The sequence below is a fragment of the Nyctereutes procyonoides genome, unplaced genomic scaffold (assembly GCF_905146905.1).
Source record: "Nyctereutes procyonoides isolate TBG_1078 unplaced genomic scaffold, NYPRO_anot_genome, whole genome shotgun sequence".
Taxonomy (NCBI): Eukaryota; Metazoa; Chordata; class Mammalia; order Carnivora; family Canidae; genus Nyctereutes; species Nyctereutes procyonoides.
Window position 1 is genome coordinate 47,346,881 of NW_026575131.1, and position 21,714 is coordinate 47,368,594.

General features: G+C 40.4%; 1 protein-coding gene and 1 pseudogene across 1 annotated transcript; both read right to left on the reverse strand.

Annotated features, from left to right (window-relative positions):
• Nucleotides 1–7,252: 7,252 nt before the first annotated feature.
• On the reverse strand, nt 7,253–7,987 carry LOC129522168 (olfactory receptor 7A10-like; annotated as a pseudogene).
• A 12,203-nt stretch (nt 7,988–20,190) lies between these two features.
• Nucleotides 20,191–21,123, reverse strand: LOC129521798 (olfactory receptor-like protein OLF4). Its single transcript, XM_055343614.1, has one exon. It carries the CDS (start codon nt 21,121–21,123, stop codon nt 20,191–20,193), a length of 933 nt encoding a protein of 310 aa, XP_055199589.1.
• Nucleotides 21,124–21,714: the final 591 nt, after the last annotated feature.

Sequence of the window (21,714 nt, forward strand, 5' to 3'; positions counted from 1 at the left end):
GGTTCACAGGTAATAAGGTAATTGTAAAGAAAGCTCATCAGCATACCCTTTTTCAAATAATACGTTAAAAAATTCATTTGAATACTCAAGGGAGAGGAGTTACTGTGATATGTATGTTTCATGTACTGTCCTTGCATAGATGTACCTGTGAGAATTCTTTTGTCTAGATTGTTCTTATTAGTATGGATATGTAGTCTAATATGTCCCATCTTAAAAATGAAAAGACATATCCTCACTTCACCTTATATCCCTCCACAGGTAACACTTTGACTTTTCTACTCTGGTTAATTGCAAAGATCCTTGGTGTCATGTTCTACCTTTATGCTTCCCATTCCCCCCCATATGATCGGGTTTCTATGATTATGATTTAGTTGTTAAAGATTTACTTGAACCTTGGATTTCTGAGTTCCATTTCACTTCTATATTTAGCCTCATAAATACATAAATGAATCAATCAATAAATTTCTCAATCAAGCCAGCAAACATCCACAGCAAGCTCTCATCTCTGGGCTAGGCTGGACTGGCCCTCAGATGACCTCAGGTAAATGCTCTTGACTTTTCTTCTCTTCACCTTCTCTTGCAGTCCCTACTGGGCAGTAAAACTCATTTAGGTGGGGTCTCTGAGAAGAAGGTCTGTACATGGAAATCAAAATACCTATGTGGCTGGTTGATGATAGAGATGAAGCTGTGTCCCCAGACAGGGGAATAGCAGTGGGTCAAACGTCAGTGCCCCGTCCAGACTTACGACTGCACAGGAAAAGACCAGGTCTTGTCCATCCCGAGGTTGCCTGAGCTGTGGGACTGCATCAGAGGAGGTATTTACAGCTGCTTCAGGCTTCTCATTAGGCACATTTCCGTCCTGTTCCTCCCACCTCTAGGCTCATGATTTCCCTTTGGGATACTGATGTGGACAGAAAGGAAACTTTTCCTGTTGAATTTCTGTTCCTAGGAGACCAGGTGAAGTAATTTTTTCTTACTCTTTTTCTGTTTCTTCTTCTGCCTTTCAGCACCTTATCCCAATCCTGAGTGAATATTTTCTCCTGTTTAAGACTGAGGAATCAATCCTGCCTAGGGCCCTTGGGCCCTTCAAAGCATCGACTTGTGGTGGAGACACAACCCCTGATATCTCTAGAAAGTTACTTTACCCTTTCTCAACCAAGATGATAAGTTTTTTTCCTTTAATATAAAACCCTGGGCACTTCACCCTCGGCTCTATGAGAGTTTTGTCAAAACAATTAGGAATTTCACACTTCTATCACAAGTTCAGAGCTATGGCTTAAAATGTCATTATAAAATGTTTGTTAATTGTTAGAGATAGATTTAGATCCTTTTATGAAGTGTAATCTGAGTTTAGCACCTTACAGGAGTTGCCTGATTCAATTTTTATGGAAGTACATTCTATGAGGAAGCGCTGGTGTGAACTCCCTTCCCTATGGAGACATGCGGCTTGAAGATTTAGTGATCTTCTCAGTTATCATTGCAGAAAGGGATGGGTGTTAATTGCATTCTGTCAGGATGCTCACATTGTGATGTCAAATTCTGTACCAGTGGTCCCAACCAGAAGTGATTCCTTCCTTTTGGGCGTATTTGGCAATGACTGAGGGATGCTGCTCAATACCTCCATTGAGCAGGACAGCTCCCAACACACATCATGATCCTACCTTAAAGGTCAAATTGAGAATGTGAGGAAACGTAGTCTAGACCTGCACTTCTCCAACCTCAGAGTGCATAGGAATCACCAAGGGTTCTAACCTAAAGGCAGACTCTGCTTGGCCCAGGAGTTCAGCATTTCTAACAAGCTCCTGAGTGATGTTGGTGCTGCAGGTCCTGGTCTGTGGACCACTCTTTTGAGTAGTAAGGCTGTGGTTCTGTGATAGAGTAAGGTGCAGGTGAGTGTAGGTCTTCTCTTTTTTTTGAGGGGTGGGAGGAAAGAAAAAAATAACATCCAAAACGTATTCTCCAACAAGACAGACAGCATCAGCAGGTAAAAACTACAGGGGTTTCTCCACAGAGCATACATTCACTTGGGCATGATTTGCTTAACAGGGAAAAGGCTCTGGTGTGTTCTCTGTAACAATATCCACTTCACAGTGTAAACAGGTACTAGCATTGTGTTCTCAACTTACAATTCCAGAAGGAAAGGCACAACGTGACAAAAAAATTTTTGGATCCTAAAGTCAGGTGCAATAACACAGACCAACTTTTTTTTTCGTAAATTTATTTTTTATTGGTGTTCAATTTGCCAACATATAGAATAACACCCAGTGCTCATCCCATCAAGTGCCCCCCTCAGTGCCCATCACCCAGTCGCCTCCACCCCCCCCACCTCCCTTTCCACCACCCCTAGTTCGTTTCCCAGAGTTAGGAGTCTTCCATGTTCTGTCTCCCTTTCCGATATTTCCCACTCATTTTTTCTCCTTTCCCCTTTATTCTCTTTCACTATTTTTTATATTCCCCAAATGAATGAGACCATATACTGTTTGTCCTTCTCTGATTAACTTATTTCACTCAGCATAATACCCTCCAGTTCCATCCATGTCGAAGCAAATGGTGCGTATTTGTCGTTTCCAATGGCTGAGTAACATTCCTTTGTATACATAGACCACATCTTCTTTATCCAGTCATCTTCCAGTGGACACCGAGGCTCCCTCCACAGTTTGGCTATTGTGGACATTGCTGCTAGAAACATCGGGGTGCAGGTACCTGGCGTTTCATTGCATCTGAATCTTTGGGGTAAATACCCAGTAGTGCAATTGTTGGGTCGTAGGGCAGGTCTATTTTTAACCCTTTGAGGAACCTCCACACAGTTTTCCAGAGTGGCTGCACCAGTTCACATTCCCACCAACAGTGCAGGAGGGTTCCCCCTTCTCCACATCCTCTCCAACATCGTGGTTTCCTGCCTTGTTCATTTTCCCCATTCTCACTGGTGTGAGGTGGTATCTCATTGTGGTTTTGATTTGTATTTCCCTGGTGGCAAGTGATGCGGAGCATTTTCTCATGTGGTTGTTGGCCATGTCTATGTCTTCCTCTGTGAGATTTCTGTTCATGTCTTTTACCCATTTCATGATTGGATTGTTTGTTTCTTTGCTGTTGAGTTTAGTAAGTTCTTTATACATCTTGGATAGTAGCCCTTTATCTGATAAGTCATTTGCAAATATCTTCTCCCATTCTGTAGGTTGTCTTTTAGTTTTGTTGACTATTATCCTTTGCTGTGCAAAAGCTTCTTATCTTGATGAGGTCCCCATAGTTCATTTTCGCCCTTGTTTCTCTTGCCTTCATGGATGTATCTTGCAAGAAGTTGCTGTGGCCAAGTTCAAAAAGGGTGTTGCCTGTGTTCTCCTCTAGGATTTTGATGGAATCTTGTCTCACCAGACCAACTTTTGTTAACAGTCGTGATCTACTTCTCCAGAAAGAAGATTCTCCACTCGGAAATTAAGGTGTTTCTTTCTCCTTCCTTGTTCAACCATCAGAGCATGTTTCATCATTACATATACAAAAAAGGGGGGGGGGCAAGAGTTAAAAAAAAAAGAATCATGAAAATATCTTCAACGTCCAGCTGCTCCCACCACACATCAACTCAGGTTTAAGACAGGGTGTCAGAACAGAGTGTAGGTCTTCTAAAAAAATTTTTTTATTTGCATAAAATTTTTAATGACGGGTGTATCCAGTCACTCTAGGGACTGTGAGAAATTTTGGGATTGTTTCTTTTAAATAAGGACCCTTCAGTGGCACCAAAAAAGTCACTTTTGGAAAAGACTTTCTAGAAAGCAGAAAAAGAGCCTTCTAAAGTTGTCTACATTCTAATTCCTGGAAACTTTGAATATGTTATTTTATATAAGAAGAGGGAGATTAAGGTAGCAGATGGACTAAGGCTGCTACTCAGCTGAACCGAATTAATGCTCCCCATTGCTAAAATATAAATGTGACTGACTTACTTAGTTAATTTAATTATTTAGATTTAGATTTATTTAATTATTATGGAGAGAGAGAGAGAGAGCGAGCGAGCGAGAGAGAGAGCAAGCATGCACAGTCAAAGGGAGGGGCAGAGGGAGAGGGAAAGAGAATCCTCAGGCAGATTCCACACTGACCGTGGAGCTGCTGAGGTGCTCAGATCCAGAATCCTGCCATCATGCCATGAGCCAAAATCAAGAGTTGAATGGACTAAGCCACCCAAGTTCCCCTTTTATTTATTTTAAAAGTAATGTCCATGCCTAAAGTGGGGCTTGAACTCATGGCCCAGAGATCAAGAGTTGCATGGTCTGCCTGCCTGGCTTGCTCACTTGGTGAATGCATGAGTCTTGATCTCAGCATTGTTTTGAGCCCCATGGAGAAAATAAAGATTACTTAAAAACACAATCTTAAAAAAAAAAAAAAGAATTGCTTACCCCACTGACTGAGCCAGCTAGGTTCCCAGAACTATAGATTTAAATATAAATTCTTTTTTAAAATATAAATTCTGACTTTGAACCCTTTTTGCATTAGAGTAACAGAAGGAATTCATTAATAAATGTATTTATTTATTTATTTAAATTTATTTATGATAGTCACACACAGAGAGAGAGAGGCAGAGACATAGGCAGAGGGAGAAGCAGGCTCCATGCACCGGGAACCCGAGGTGGGATTTGATCCCGGGTCTCCAGGATCGCGCCCTGGGCCAAAGGCAGGCGCCAAACCGCTGCGCCACCCAGGGATCCCTATTAATAAATTTAATTTGCAAATCCTACTTTAAGTCTTTATGACTAAATATATTTTAAAAATTTCATGCTAATTCAAACATTGAGTCTTTTGATTTCTTTTTTTAAAAGATTTTATTTATTTATTTATTCATGAGAGACACACAGAGAGAGAGGCAGAGACATAGGCAGAGGGAGAAGCAGGCTCCATGCAGGGAGCCTGATGTGGGACTCGACCCCGGGACTCCAGGATCATGCCCTGGGCGGAAGGCAGGCACCAAACCGCCGAGCCACCCAGGGATCTCGACTCTTCTGATTTCTTTTTTTTTAAGATTTTATTTATTTATTCATGAGAGACACAGAGATAGAGAGAGAGGCAGAGACACAGGCAGAGGGAGAAGCAGGCTCCATGCAGGGAGCCTGATGTGGGACTCGATCCCGGGTCTCCAGGATCAGGGCCTGGGCTGAAGGTGGCGCTAAACCGCTGAGCCACCCGGGCTGCCTCCTCTTTTGATTTCTATCATCTCCAAATATCTTTCAAATTTCCTTTCAACATAAAAGATGAGATTATTGAGTCTGTGTTGTTACATACATGTGTAAGAGTTTATTTGTAGGAAGTAACGTACAAATGCACACATACATATATGTGCATACACTCCTTACCCATTGAGGACTTTCTGAACTCACCACATACTTCTTTTTTCTTTATTTAAATTCAATTTGCAACATATAGTATAACGCCTGGTGCTCATCACATCCTGTTCAAATATTTCTAAACACTGTATTTATTCCTAACAACATCCACCTGAATCAGAAACAAGGAAACTGAGGTTTCAGGTTGATTACATTTTTATAATTATATAACAAAGTTTCATTAATTATTAATTAATTTATTTATTTATTAAGATTTTATTTATTTATTCATGAGAAACAGAGAGAGAGAGAGAGAGAGAGAGAGGCAGAGACACAGGCAGAGGGTGAAGCAGGCCCCACACAGGGAGCCCGATGTGGGACTCAATCCCAGGTCTCCAGGATCAGGCCTTGGGCTGAAGGCGGTGCTAAACCGCTGAGCCACCTGGGCTGCCCTATAACAAAGCTTTAAAACTTTTGTGTACTTTCTGGAATTATATGTAAATAGATTAATGCAGTATGTACTCTTAATTTTTATATTATTACTTTAATTTAGAAAAATTTGCATTTTAAGATTTATTATATGTCATTGTATTTCAATGAGTTATTTAAAAGAAATTAATCTGTTATACCTAATCAATGAATTCAACAGGATATAAAGTCAATATACAAAAATTTACTACAACTCTATACACTAATAAGAAACTATCAGGGGATCCCTGGGTGGCGCAGCGGTTTGGCGCCTGCCTTTGGCCCAGGGCGCGATCCTGGAGACCTGGGATCGAATCCCACGTCGGGCTTCCGGTGAATGGAGCCTGCTTCTCCCTCTGCCTATGTCTCTGCTTCTCTCTCTCTGTGTGTGACTATCATAAATAAATAAAAAAAATTAAAAAAAGAAACTATCAGAAAGAGCAATTCAGAAAGCAATCCCATTTACAATTACACCAACAAGAATAAAATACCTAAGAATACATTTAAACAAGAAGGCAAAACACCCATACACTGAAAACTATAAGACATTGGTGAAAAAAATGGAAGGTGACACAAATGGAAAGATATTGGTCTTGGCAATAATTTTTAGGATTTGACATGAAAAGCGTTTTTTTTTTTGTATAGGGAAGTTGTATTCTAAGAAATGGAAATTTCTGGAAGTATATAGGAGCAAATTCTACTTCACAATGATCAAAAATCATGGCTTTGAGCCTTGTAATCAAGTGCACTTCTTCACCACCAGGACAATTATCTCTTTTATAGCTGCCCTCCTGAAAAATCTCATCAGAGCCTCCTTTATGTCTCTGTTCCTTAGGCTGTAGATAAAGGGGTTCAGCATGGGTGTATGCATTGCCAAGGTTACTGCAATTGAGTGGGAGCTCTGGGAGCAGTAGAGATGAGGTACACTCCCAGGACTATGCAATAAAATAAGAAGACAACTGAGAGTTTAGCCAGGGCAATTTACACATTTAATGCAATCCCTATCAAAATACGATGGACTTTCTTCAGAGAGTTGGAACAAATCATCTTAAGATTTGTGTGGAATCAGAAAAGACCCCAAATAGCCAGGGGAATATTAAAAAAGAAAACCAGAGCCAGGGGCATCACAATGCCAGATTTCAGGTTGTACTACAAAGCTGTGGTCATCAAGACAGTGTGGTACTGACACAAAAACAGACACATAGATCAATGGAACAGAATAGAGAATCCAGAAGTGGACCTTAAACTCTATGGCCAACTAATGTTTGACAAAGCAGGAAAGAGTATCCACTGGAAAAAGGACAGTCTCTTCAATAAATGGTGCTGGGAAATTTGGACATCCACATGCAGAAGAATGAAACTAGACCATTCTCTTACACCATACACAAAGATAAACTCAAAATGGATGAAAGATCTTAATGTGAGACAAGATTCCATCAAAATCCTAGAGGAGAACACAGGCAACACCCTTTTTGAACTCAGCCACCAGCCAGCAACATAGTTGAAACATATAGCACTGTGTCATTAAGAATGGTATCAGAACAAGCAAGTTGGATCATCTGATTGAGTTTACAGGTCGTAGGGCAGGTCTATTTTTAACCCTTTGAGGAACCTCCACACAGTTTTCCAGAGTGGCTGCACCAGTTCACATTCCCACCAACAGTGGGAAAAAGTTTACAGGAAAAAGTGGGGGATTTCCAAGGCTGTAGAGAAGGACAACTGCAATGCCATTAAACTTTGTAATAAGGAATTGAAGACACTGATGATCCAGGACACCAGAACCAGCAGTCCACTGAGCTGGGGTTTGTGATGACCATGTAGTGCAGGGGGTGGCAGATGGCCACGTAGTGGTCATAGGCCATTTCGCACAGGAGAAAGTAACCCAGTCCAGCAAAGAGTAGGAAAAAGTATATCTTTGTGATGCAGCCTTCATAGGTTATGACTTTAATCCTAGTCTGAATGTTATGGAACATCTTGGGAATAGTGGTGGAGGTGATACAGATGTCTACAAAGGACAGGTTGGTGAGGAAGAAGTACATGGGGGTGTGGAGGTGGGGGTCAGAGCTGACAGCCAGGATGATGAGCCGATTTCCAATCACAGTGATCAGGTACATGGAGAGGAAAAGCCCAAATATGAAGGGATGCAGTTCTGGTTTGTTTGATAATTCCAGAAGAAGAAATCCTGAAATTTGGGTATTATTGCCTGATCCCATGTGGTGGTTGTGATGACTAGAAATTTAAAAAAATGATTAATTTCAACACAAATGGGCATTAGTAATTTGGCAGAAATGATAGCATTACAATATCATGTGCAAGAAAGAAGCAGGCATAAAAGAAAATAGATGGGGTGTTATCTTTACTAGGAGTTAAAGGGGCTCTAAAATAAGGTGACACTTGAAGAGAGACCTCAGGGAAGTCTGCATGGAAGACACGAGTTTATTTGTGGATGTGTGGGCCCTGCAGGAGAAAGAGACAGTGCAAAGACCCTGTGGAAGGCACCTGTTTCAGATGGATATCTAGGGCTCAAAATGGAACTGGAATGGTCAGAAGACAAGCAAGAGGGAGAGTGATGAGAGGGGGTGTCAGGAATGTTGAAGAATGAGATGGCCTCCCCACTGCAGCTGAGACTTCAAGACACAGGGAGGCCTTCATTCACATGGTATTTTTGCACTTCATTAATTTGTTTCCAAGGAATCTTGTCAATAAAAATGGATCCCTTCCTTATTTCCAAGTGTTGGTTAAGACCCTGGAGTCTTGGGGGATCCCTGGGTGACTCAGCGGTTTGGTGCCTGCCTTTGGCCCAGGGCATGATCCTGGAGTCCTGGGATCGAGTCTCGCATCGGGCTTCCTGCATGGAGCCTGCTTCTCCTCTGTTTGTGTCTCTGCCTCTCTCTCTCTCTCTGTGTCTCTCATGAATAAATAAATAAAATATTAAAAAAGACCCTGGAGTCTGTATTTTAAAGGTACTATATTGGCACACTACACATTTCTGGGACCATGTGACTACCAGGCTCTTCTCAGCCCCTCCTACAATATTTAGGAAAGAAATGATACTAGTTAAGCTCTCAACATCAAATTATCATTGCCATAAAGAATATAGAAAAGTACTCAAATTCCAGTTGGTAAGACGCCCATGATCATGTAACTTGGTATTTTAATTTAATAGGACCATTTTGTCCCGTATTTACAGAAGTATAAAAAATTCAAAAAGAAGAGAAAATGAAGAGGAGGGAGAAACATTTGATAAGCTCATGTGGTCCTTGAGAGATATACATGATGAGAAAGCTTCACTGGTCCTGGCTGCATTCCAACCCTAGGTATTGCCCCTTGATGCGCAGAATAACAAATCCACAAAAAACCAATTCTCCAAAGAGAAAACAGTGATATATTTATGCGGTGTCAGGACACCTTAATGTATGAACATCCTCTAGAAATATGAGTAAAAGGAATTAATCCACAATTGACCAAAGGAAATACTTAACTTACAAAAATATTGGGGATTTATCAAGATGAAATGGTAAAGGACTTTTCAAAAATGATATTAAATGCAACTTTTGGAATCAGTAAATGAGTTTTGAACCTTGGATCTACCACATGATCCCTATTTGATTTTGAGAAAACAACCAATTCATTCTAAAATAATAATATTCTCACCGGAATAGTGGGGTAGTGATATCCATCCTCCTAAGGCGGTTGACAGATTGGGTCCATGTATAAAAAGTTGAGCGTGGTTCCTTCCTGTTAGTATATGAATGGTTATTCTCTCTGTTCAGACGTGTTTGTACGTGTGTGTACACACACATGTATTTGTGTGTTTGCACATGCACACAAAATTGATCATAACATAAAAGGCATATTTACTGTGGATGGTTAAAAAAAAGGAATACACTGCAGTAAAGGAAAAAATAGTTTTAATAGAAGGTCAGTTCCTGTTAATGTAGGAAAATAATATAAATGAAGAGTTCATAAGAAGACCGGGTCACAGAGGAAAAAGGCAGTCAGCGTGGTGCTGATGTGACATCAGACTCCAGGGATCCCACACTGTTCCACTAGTCTCATCACAGGGCCCGCCTCAGGACCCTGATCTAATTGTTATTCCTGTCCTACTCCCTGTTTATTTGACCACACTGGTTTTTATGTGGCCCAAGAGTGGATAAGGCTGACTTCGTCTCTTACTTTCCTGGCTGGGTGGCATTCCTTCCTTTGTTATCTTGGACTTTGGGGTTTGATCTTTGTTTGACACAAAATCTAATGGGTATGTGCCAGTCCTGGTTCTCTGTTCTTTGTTTGCCATGCAGAAACCTTCTCAGACCATACTTTGCAAAATCTGGCATATTCTGTGACAATCTATTCCCTTTCTGTATATGACTTATCCTTGAAGACATTATGGCATATGAGCACTTATTTGCCTGTTCTCCATTATAAAGTATGATCCAAAGAAGCAGGGACCTCACCTTGTTTACCTCTTCGTGTTCACAAAGGTGTGCATTTTTATAGAAACAAGTTTTAAAAAATGAGAATTCATTAAATAGAGAAAATGGTAGGGAAAACAAAAATCCTGTTAAATATGGTGGATTCCATAACCGTCTTAAATAAAACTGAACAATAATCTAGCATTTATCTTTGTGTATGGTGCAAGAGAGTGGTCTAGTTTCATTCTTCTGCATGTGGATGTCCAATTTTCCCAGCACCATTTATTGAAGAGACTGTCTTTCTTCCAGTGGATAGTCTTTCCTCCTTTGTTGAATATTAGCTGACCATAAAGTTGAGGGTCCACTTCTGGATTCTCTATTCTGTTCCATTGATCTATGTGTCTGTTTTTGTGCCAGTACCACACTGTCTTGATGACCACAGCTTTGTAGTACAACCTGAAATCTGGCATTGTGATGCCCCCAGCTACGGTTTTCTTTTTTAAAATTCCCCTGGAGAAATACAAATCAAAACCACAATGAGATACCACCTCACACCAGTCAGAATGGGGAAAATTAACAAGGCAGGAAACCACAAATGTTGGAGAGGATGCGGAGAACAGGGAACCCTCTTGCACTGTTGGTGGGAATGTGAACTGCTGCAGCCACTCTGGAAAACTGTGTGGAGGTTCCTCAAAGAGTTAAAAACAGATCTGCCCTATGACCCAGCAATTGCACTGCTGGGGATTTACCCTAAAGATGCAGATGCAATGAAACGCCGGGACACCTGCACCCCGATGTTTCTAGCAGCAATGTCCACGATAGCCAAACTGTGGAAGGAGCCTCAGTGTCCATCGAAAGATGAATCGGTAAAGACGATGTGGTCTATGTATACAATGGAATATTACTCAGCCACTAGAAACGACAAATACCCACCATTTGCTTCGATGTGGATGGAACTGGAGGGTATTATGCTGAGTGAAATAAGTCAATCGGAGAAGGACAAACATTGTATGGTCTCATTCATTTGGGGAATATAAAAAATAGTGAAAGGGAATAAAGGGGAAAGGAGAAAAAAAATAAGTGGGAAATATCGGAAAGGGAGACAGAACATGGAAGACTCCTAACTCTGGAAACGAACTAGGGGTGGTAGAAGGGGAGGTGGGCGGGGGGTGGGGGTGAATGGGTGGCGGGCACTGAGCTGGGCACTTGACTGCATGAGCACTGGGTGTTATTCTGTATGTTGGCAAATTGAGCAACAATAAAAAATAAATTTATTATTAAAAAAAATAAAATTCCCCTGGCTATTCAGAGTGTTTTCTGATTCCACACAAATCTTAAAATAATTTGTTCCAACTCTCTGAAGAAAGTCCATGGTATTTTTTTTTTAATAATAAAAAATTGGATGGTAATTTGTTAAAAAGGAATTCTTACTACCAAGAATGCAGAAGAATTTCAATATTTAAAAGCAAGGAGGGGAACATGATGTGACCAACTGAGATTTGACCACACAAAATATGTAGGTTCTCAGTTGATCCCATAAATATATCTATACACAATAAAAGCATAAATGACAATCAGTAAACTTGGTGAAAAAACTGCCATTCTTTTCTTGACAGAATGCAATCAAAACACAATAAAAACAGACAGATCCCAGTACATGAAAGCAATCTACTTGCCAAAACAATTTACATACCTGAAGTAAATGGCTAGTGAAGTAAAAAATATATTGAATCTTCTTGGTAATAAAATAGTTGCAAAGTAATGCTCCTTGGCGTATCCTTTAATGCATATTAAGTACATTTTTCCCTGTGAGTATCAATGGGAGAGATGATACTGTGGAATGTATGTCTCAAAAACTGTTGTCACAAGTAGTATTTACCTCCATGGGCTTGGATCCTTCTAATAAATACAGAACAAGTTAAATGCACCCCAGCTGAAAAATTTTTGAAAAATGCTCTTGCTCCACTGATCACACCTCCAAGCCTAATACTCTGTTTTCCTAATCCACTTAGCTGCAAACTCCTTGAATATGTTCTAATTTCACTAATCATTTTATACCCCCCATTCCTTCCTCTGTCTCATCCAACTGGACTGCTATTCCCACCTTGTATTGTCAACAATAATGCCTGTATTGCTGAGTCAAACAAACAATTCTTTTAAAAATATATTATAATTATTATTTTTTAATTTGTTTTTATTGAAGTTCAATTTTCCAACATATAGTATAATACCCAATGCTCATCCCATCAAGTGCCCTCCTCATTGCCCATCACCCAGTTACCCCAACCCCCCGACCACCTCCCCTTCTGCAACCCTTTGTTTCCGAGTTAGGAATCTCTCATGGTTTGTCTCCTCTAATTTTTCCCACTCAGTTCCCCTCCTTTCCCTTATAATCCCTTTCACTATTTCTTATATTCCCCTTATGAGTGAATCTGTATGATTCTTAAACTAAGTAGTCAACCTATCAAACAAACATGCAATCTCTTGGCTCTGGTGTAGGTTGGTCAGGCTCTCAGATGATCTCAGGTAAAAGTTCTTAGGTTTTGTTCTCTTTGATCATTTCTTGAAATACCTGCTGAACTCTCAGACTCACCTGGGTGGGGTCTATAAGATGAAAGATCTGTGTGAAGGTCCCAATTCCTCCCTGGATGGTTGATGATGGAGACTGAAGCTCTGTTCCCAGAGAGGACAGCAGGAAACTGTGAAGCATAGGTCCTGCAGACAGACTTAGGAACTCAAAAGCAACATTCATGTCCTGTCCCACACAAGGATGCACCATGATAAGGGACTGCAACGGAAGAGGTATTTACAGTTCACTGTGTCTTCTCATTAGACACTGTTTCCATTGTTACTCCCACCTCAGAGCATATAATTTCCCCATGGACCACTAGTCTAGACAGAAAAGAGATTTTTTTCCTGCCAATTCTCTGTTCCCAGGAGACGAGATTAGAAGTCAGGTCAATTCGGTTTTTATTACTTTTTCTCCATAATCTTGCCTGCCTTCTAGAGCTCTAACCTCCTTGCATCTTATCCCATTTTTGAGTTCATGTTTTCTCCAAATCTAAGACTGAGGGACCTGGTAACTAGGTCTCATGGACCTTCAAAGTATTGTCTTATGGCAGAGAAGGTCTCCAGATCACTCCAGAAAATTGCTTTTCCTCTCTTCAACAAGAGAAAGGGATATGTTAATTTGCTATAAACATATGGGTTCTGTGCCCTTGTCTTTGTGATGTTTTTGATTAATCAGGTGATTTATGCTGATAACACAAATTAAGAGCTGCCATTTAGCGTTCCATTTAAACAAGTTTGTTAATTATGAGATATTTAAATCTTTTTAGGCACCACACACTGAGTGAGAATCCTATGTGGATTGTTTTATTTCATTTTTACAAAAGTTCACTCTGTAAGATCTGTACAGTATGAACCTTAATCTACAGTTGCAAAAGTGAGACTCAGAAGTGTGAAATGAGATACCCAGGGTTATTAGCTGAGGGAGGGATGAGCTTTGACTGGAACTCCCCCAAGATATTTCTAGTTCTCATGCTCTAGGTCAGTGATTCTCAAGCAGGGGCGATTTTGCCTCCAAACTACACTTGACAATTATGGAGAAATCTTTGGTTGTCATAACTAGGGAGGTGCTACTGACATCTAGAGTTTGAGGCCAGGGATGCTGCCCCTTATCCTACAATGCACAGGATGGCCCCCACCACAAAGAATTATCTAGCACAAATGTCTCAGTGGTGGAGAGGTTGTGAAACACTATTCTAGACCAGAACTTCTTCAGCGTTAATGTATATTTAAATCACTTGAGGGTTCTGTTCAAATTCAGATTCTGATTTGGCGGGAAGTGGGTGAGGCTCAGAGTTCCTATAATTATAACTGTTTCCCAGTTGACACTGATGTTACTAGTCCAGGTCTGTGGGCCAGTCTTTGAATATTAAGGGTGTCATTCAGCATTTGAGTCAAGGATATTGTTTTAGACCTTCTCTACCAGGAATCTTCTTGCCCACCTTGGGTCTGACCTTAGGTGCTCAAATGATGGACTCAGTAGGCAAGCTTGTGCATGCTCAAGTTTATGCCTATCTCTTGAGTCCTGTCCTCCTGAGCTGTACTACCTCAGGGGAGGGATGATGCTAGATGGAAGTGATGCATAGGGCAAGGTATGGGGAAAGTGTGTGGACCTTCCATGCCTTCTCCAGGCATGCCACTCTACCAGTCTCCATGTGTTCACCAGCCTGAAAGCTCTCTGAACCATCCTTTTGGGTTTTTATGGAAGCTTCATTATATAGACATGATTGATTATATTATTGGACATTGGTGATTAAACTCCATCTCCAGCCCCTCTCTGATCCCAGGAGATTAGAGGGTGGGAACTAAGGTTCCAGTCCTCTAATCACATAGTCCTCCTTTGCTTTCCCAAATTCACCTCATTAACCTAATAAAAGACATCTTTATGGCTCTTATCACTTAGAAAATTTGAAGTTTTAGAAGCTCTGTGCCAGAAATGGGGATGTAGACTAAATGTATGTTTTTAAGGTATAAATCACAATATCACAGTATAAATGTAGGACTGGATGAAGCCTTTATTGGAATTCTGTCACAATGCTTCCAGTCCTCACACTGGCACAGTGGTTCTCAACCAGACAGGATTTTGCCCACAGGGATATTTGACCATGTCTGAAGTGATGCTGCTGAACATTTATAATCCATGAGACAACACCCAACACAAATATTTACCCAGCTGAAGTGTCAACAATGAGAAGGTGAGAAATATGATTTTAGACCAACATTTATCCACCTTCATTGTGCATACAAATCACCAAAGTTTGTAGATAAAATGCAAATTCTCATTCATCAGGTGCCTAGTGGGTCCACGGATGCTGCATTTCTAACAGACTTCAAGGTAGTGTTGATGCTTCAGGTCCTGGTCTGTGGGGCACAGTTTGAGAGTATGGCTCTATGTTCCTGTGTTAGAGTCACGTGTGGGTAGCTTTAGGTCTTCTTCACTAGGAGTCTTCTGTGTTTGTAATTTTGAAAGAAAAATTTTTCGCATAACTCTATGGGTATTGATAAATTCTGTGTTCAATTATTTTTAATTTTTAATTTTTAAAAAATCTTATCTATTTATTTTACAATGGGGGGAAGAGAAAGAGAGAGAGGGAGAAACGGACAGAGAGAAAGAAAGAGATAGAGGGAGAGACAGCAGGGAAAAAGCAGAAGGAGAGGGAGAGGAAGATAATTTCCAGCAGATTCTGCAAGGAGAACAGAGCCCGATGCAGGACTTGATCCTGCATGGATCCCAAGATCACGACCTGAGTGGAAATAGAATCAGAAGCTCAACTGACTGAGCCACCCAGGTGCCTTGAAATTCTTTTGTATAAAGGGTCTTGAGTGTCATCAAAAAATTTATATTTGAAAAAGACTTAGCAATAGGCAAAAAAGGGCTTCCAAAACATGTCCACATCCTCATTCAAAGAACTTTTGATAATTTTTACCATTCTCACTGGTGTGAGATGGTGACATGGATGGAACTGGAGGGTATTATTGCTGAGTGAAGTAAGTCAATCGGAGAAGGACAATCTTGAGGTTTCACTCATACAGGAAATATAAAAAATAGTGAAAGGGTAATAGGGGAAAGGAGAAATTATGAATAGGAAAAATCAAAGAGGGTGGTAAGCCATGAGAGACTCCTAACTCTGGGAAATGAACAAGGGGTAGTGGAAGGGGAGGAGGGCAGAAAGATGGGGTGACTGGGTGACGGGCTCTGAGGGGAACACCTGATGGGATGAGCCCTGAGTGTTATACTATATGTTGGCAAATCGAACTCCAATAAAAAATATACAAAAAAAGAACTTTTGAAAACCTTTGTTTACAGAGCAAGGAGAATGCAGCCAGTAGATGGAATAAGGCTGCTAATCACTAATCTTGATATAAAGAGATTAGCCTGGGTTATCTAGATGTGATTACTGTAATCACATCTACAGAGGAGAATGGTCCTTTAAACGTGAAAGAAGGAGGACAAAGAACTAGAATCTGAGAGACATTTTCAGACTGTGCTGTGGGCTTTGAAGATGGAAAATGTCCGTGAGACAAAAAAGGCAGGTAGCCATGGGAAAGTGAAATAGGAAAGGGAGTGAATTCCCCTCTGGAGTGTCCAGAAGGCTCAAAGCCCGGCAGACTCTTAATTATAGCCCAATGAGACCCATTTTGGGCTTCTGACCTTCTAGAAACATAGGATAAATCTTTGTTTTAAGCCACTGATGTGGTCATTTGTTACAGCAGGAATTGAATACAGACATTTGTTCAGAAAAGTATTTTTTGTAGGAATGCAGTTTGAGCCTTTCAACTCATTCAGTCAACTTCCCTTGGGTAAAGGCATTTGGTATTGAAATCCCACTTAAAATGGAAGGAGAAAATCAGTTTCAGCTTGGAGATAATCTGCCCCTTTAGCTGGACAGTGATTTCCCACTGCAGAAATACAAATGTGGTCGTGATTCTGAGGACTTTGAAGATTTGAGATAAAAAGAACCAATTTCTTATTAAAATTAAGGTCACCCATTCTACTTAAATGTTTGTGTCAAAATTCCATGTTCTATGTTGATTCAAATATTTGTTCTTTCAATATATATTCCCTCCAACTTCCAGGTTTTTTCAACACAATAGATGAGATCTAAATAAGTTTCTGTGTGTCTACATAAATGTGTGTGAACATGTTTATTTGAGATAAAGATGTATACAAATGTACAAACACATACACATACATTCTTAACCTTGAACGTTTCCTTGGACTTCAACAAAGTGCTTCTATACATTTATTTTAGAAGACTATAATAAAGACAGGCTTGGTTAGGGTTCTTTCAGGTCACCAAGAGAGGCTGGAAGGAGATGCCTCTTTGCACAAAAAAATGTGGCCTGAATCATATGTCTGGATGGGAATTCAATTTCTCTAATGAGTCATTCTTTGATCCTGAGTATATATATGGATGATAAAGAATTGATGATATTGATATTGTTCAATCATCACCCATTTCATAGTTGTGACAAAATTTAGAAAGGAGGAGATATTTCACTTAGAGCAAAGAGTCCTATTTCTATGTTGCAGAAAGAGAAAGACATTTCAGTAAAACATCATAAACATGCCAACCAAACCAAACCAAACCAAACCAAAACAAAACCAGCCCAAAACCATGCCAACCAATTCTTCATGCCAACAGAAAAAGCCCAAATTTTGTGCATGGACACCAAACTTCATACTTCAATGAATGGATGGACAGCATACAATGAAATATTTGCTCAGTAATACAAAGTATACTTTCAATTTTTCTTCATCATATTTAAGATCTTCCCTATCTCAAAGGCAATATGAAGTTAATCTATTTTAATATTTGTTTCTGTGTAGACCCCACTTGGAGACATGTTCTTGGTAATCATTTTTCCCATCACTGTGGTAGGCATGGTGGACATAGCTGGATAGGAGAATATGACCCTGATAAGGAGAATGGAACTCAACGACTACCTATAGACAAAATATAAGTTAGCCTACATTTTCAGGATAAGCAGTGAAGGCAATGATGTACAAATTATTGATGTGCACTAAAGAGAAAAACTGGGATCTCACACTATCATTTATTGTAAAATTATATAAATATCCTTAGTTAACAAACTATTTTTTTCTACATGAAAAATATGACTCAATGTTGGACAGGATGCGGAGAAAAGGGAACCATCTTGCACTGTTGGTGGGAATGTGAACTGGTTCAGCCACTCTGGAAAATTGTGTGGAGGATCCTCAAAGAGTTAAAAATAGACCTGCCCTACGACCCAACAATTGCACTGTTGGGGATTTACCCCAAAGATTCAGATGCAATGAAACGCCCGGACACCTGCACCCTGATGTTTCTAGCAGCAATGTCCACAATAGCCAAACTGTGGAAGGAGCCTCGGTGTCCATTGAAAGATGAATGGATAAAGAAGATGTGGTTCATGTATACAATGGAATATTACTCAGCCAATAGAGATGACAAATACCCACCATTTGCTTCAACGTGGATGGAACTGGAGGGTATTATGCTGAGTGAAGTAAGTCAATCGGAGAAGGACGAACATCATATGTTCTTTTTTTAAAAAATAAATTAATTTTTATTGGTGTTCAATTTGCCAACATACAGAATAACACCCAGTGCTCATCCCGTCAAGTGCCCCCCTCAGTGCCCATCACCCATTCACCCCCACCCCCCCGCCCTCTTCCCCCTCCACCACCCCTAGTTCGTTTCCCGGAGTTAGAAGTCTTTATGTTCTGTCTCCCTTTCTGATATTTCCCACACATTTCTTCTCCCTTCCCTTATATTCCCTTTCACTATTATTCACATCATATGTTCTCATTCATTTGGGGAATATAAATAATAGTGAAAGGGAATAAGGGAAGGGAGAAGAAATGTGTGGGAAATATCAGAAAGGGAGACAGAACATAGAGACTCCTAACTCTGGGAAACGAACTAGGGGTGGGGGAAGGGGAGGAGGGCGGGGGGTGGGGGTGAATGGGTGATGGGCACTGAGGGGGGCACTTGACGGGATGAGCATTGGGTGTTATTCTGTATGTTGGCAAATTGAACACCAATAAAAATTAATTTATTATAAAAAAAGAAAAATATGACTCATGACTATCCTTTTAGTAAAATAAGAGAAGATTACTTGGGATGATATATGTTCTTTGAGTAGAAAGTTCTTTTACATTAAAAGATTATTTATTTATTTGACAGAGGAGAGGGAGAGAGCAAGCATAAACAGGGGGACTGATAGAGGGATGGGGGAAGCAGACCCTCACCAAGCAGGGAGCCCAACATGGGGCTCAATTCCCAGACCCTGGGATCAAGACCTGAGCTGAAGGTAGCCACATAACCAGACTGAGCCACCCAGGTGCCCCGGTAGAAAGTATTCTTTTTTTTTCTACTTTTGTTTATTTATTTTTCTTTCTTTTAAAAAATATTTAAATTCAATTAGCCAACATATAGTACGTCATTAGTTCCAGATGTAGTGTTCAGCTGCATATAACACTTACGGCTCATCACATTATGTGCCCTCTTTATGCTCATCACCCAATTACTCCAACCCCCACCCATCTCTCCTCCAGCAACCCTCAGTTTGTTTCCTATAGTTAAGAGTCTCTTAGATTTTTCTCCTTCTCTGATTTATTCCCATTCAGTTTTCTTCCCTTACTCTATGATCCTCTGCGCTATTTCTTATATTCCACATATGAATGAAACCATATAATTCTTTCTCTGATTGACTTATTTTGCTCAGAATAATGCCCTCTAGTACTGTCCACCTCAATGTAAATTGTAAGTATTCATCCTTTCTGATGGCTGAGTAATATTCTATCTATGTATCTATGTATCTATATGTCTATCTATCTTTCTATCTATCTATATCACATCTTTATCCATTCATCTACCAGTGGACTTCTTGACTGTTTTCACAGTTTGGCTGTCGTGGACATTGCTCTTATGAACACTGGGGTGCAGGTGACCCTTCGTTTCACTACATCTGTATCTTTGGAGTAAATACCTAGTAGTGCAATTGCTGGGTCATACAGTAGCTCCATTTTTAACTTCTTGAGGAGCTTCCATACTGTTTTCCAGAGTGGCTGTACCTGCTTGAATTCCCACCAACAATGCAAGAGGGTTTCCCCAGTAGAAAGTATTCTTAAGAGATCCCTGGTACCCCATGATATAAATGAGAATTTCCAAATATTTTTTACCAAGGTTGGAAAAAACTTTGAAAAAGTAGGATATGGACAAAGGGGAAAACTATGTATATCAGACAGAGTAGATGTCTAATAAAGTGAGTGTATGGAGAAGCTGAATTCAAAGAAATGGAAATTCCAGGAAATAAATAGAATGAGCAAATTCTACTTCCAGTGTCTGATCAAAGAATGGCAGTTCCTGGCTCTGAGGCTGTGAGTCCTGAAATCATGGGCACTTCTTCAGCCCCATGACGATTGGCCCTTACATCTCTGGAACCCCAATGATTCTTTTCAGAGCCCTCTTTATGTCTTTGTTCCTCAGGCTGTAGATGAAGGGGTTCAGCATGGGTGCAACCAAAGTGTACATTACAGAGACCACTGCACTTGTGTGGGAGCTCTGGGTAGCAGCAGAACTAAGGTACACACCAAGCATCGTACAATAAAATAAGGAGACAACTGAGAGGTGAGATGCACAGGTGGAAAATGCTTTATACTTGCCCTGAACTGATGAGATTCTGTGTATGGAGGAAACAATCTTAGAGTAAGAGTAAAGGATCCCAGCGAAAGGACCACCAGCCAGCAGGACAGCTGCAAAATACATCACCAAGTTATTAAGAAAGGTGTCAGAACAAGCAAGTTGGATCATCTGGTTGAGTTCACAAAAAAAATGGGGGATTTGGAAGTGTGTACAGAAGGACAGCCGCAACATCATTAAACTATGTAGCAAGGAATTCAGGATAGACATGATCCAGGACACCAGAACTAGCAGTTTACAGAGATGAGGGTTCATGATAACCATGTAGTGTAGGGGATGGCAGATGGCCACATACCGGTCATAGGCCATCACACTCAGAAGAAAGATGTCTGACACGGCAAAGAGTATGAGAAAATAAATCTGTGAGATGCAGCCTTCATAAGTGATCACTTTGCTCTGAGTCTGGATATTCAGCAGCATTTTGGGGATGGTGGTGGAGGTGAAACAGATGTCTACAAAGGACAGGTTGTCAAGAAAGAAGTACATGGGGGTGTGGAGGTGGGAGTCAGAGCCAATGGCCAGGATGATGAGTAGATTTCCAAACACAGTGATCAGGTACATGGTGAGGAAAAGCCCAAATATGAGGGTTTGCAATTCTGGTTCCTCTGATAATCCCAGAAGAAGAAACTCTGAAATTCGTGTATCATTTCCTGGTTCCATGTGGTGGAGATGACTTCAAGGACAGAAGCAAATAGCATGACTAATTTTCACACAAACTTATGTTACTCTCAGATTTGAAATGCTTTCTTTTTTATTCCAGAAATTCACTTCAATATGTTATGCCAGTAAATGGTCTCCTTAAGGAGATCCCCCATACCACTAGAGTTGTGGAATTTTTGTTCCAATTACTTTTTTCACAAAAGGCCCTGTATTCTACAGTTTTAATTTAAAAATTATTCTAAGTTTTGGAAACATAAAATGAGCTCTGGTCACATTCTGGCATGTCTAGGCAAGGAGTATGGGGTGCTAAAGAACAAAATGATAGAGAAAGAATACATTAATAAATAAGAAAACTAAATAGCATTTCAGTTGATGGCGGTGTTATGAAGAAAGGGAAAACAGGGATAAAGCAGAGAAGGATAGGGCATGCTATTTTCATGGATATGGAGGCCATTCTGCAAACAGGAGGGCACTGGAACACAGACCTCAAGTTAGAGAGGGAGGTAGACCAAGGATTATGGGGGAAGTGTGTGCCTGGCCTAGGGAATGGTCAATGCAAAGGCCCCAAGGAAGGTAGTTGTTTCCAATGTT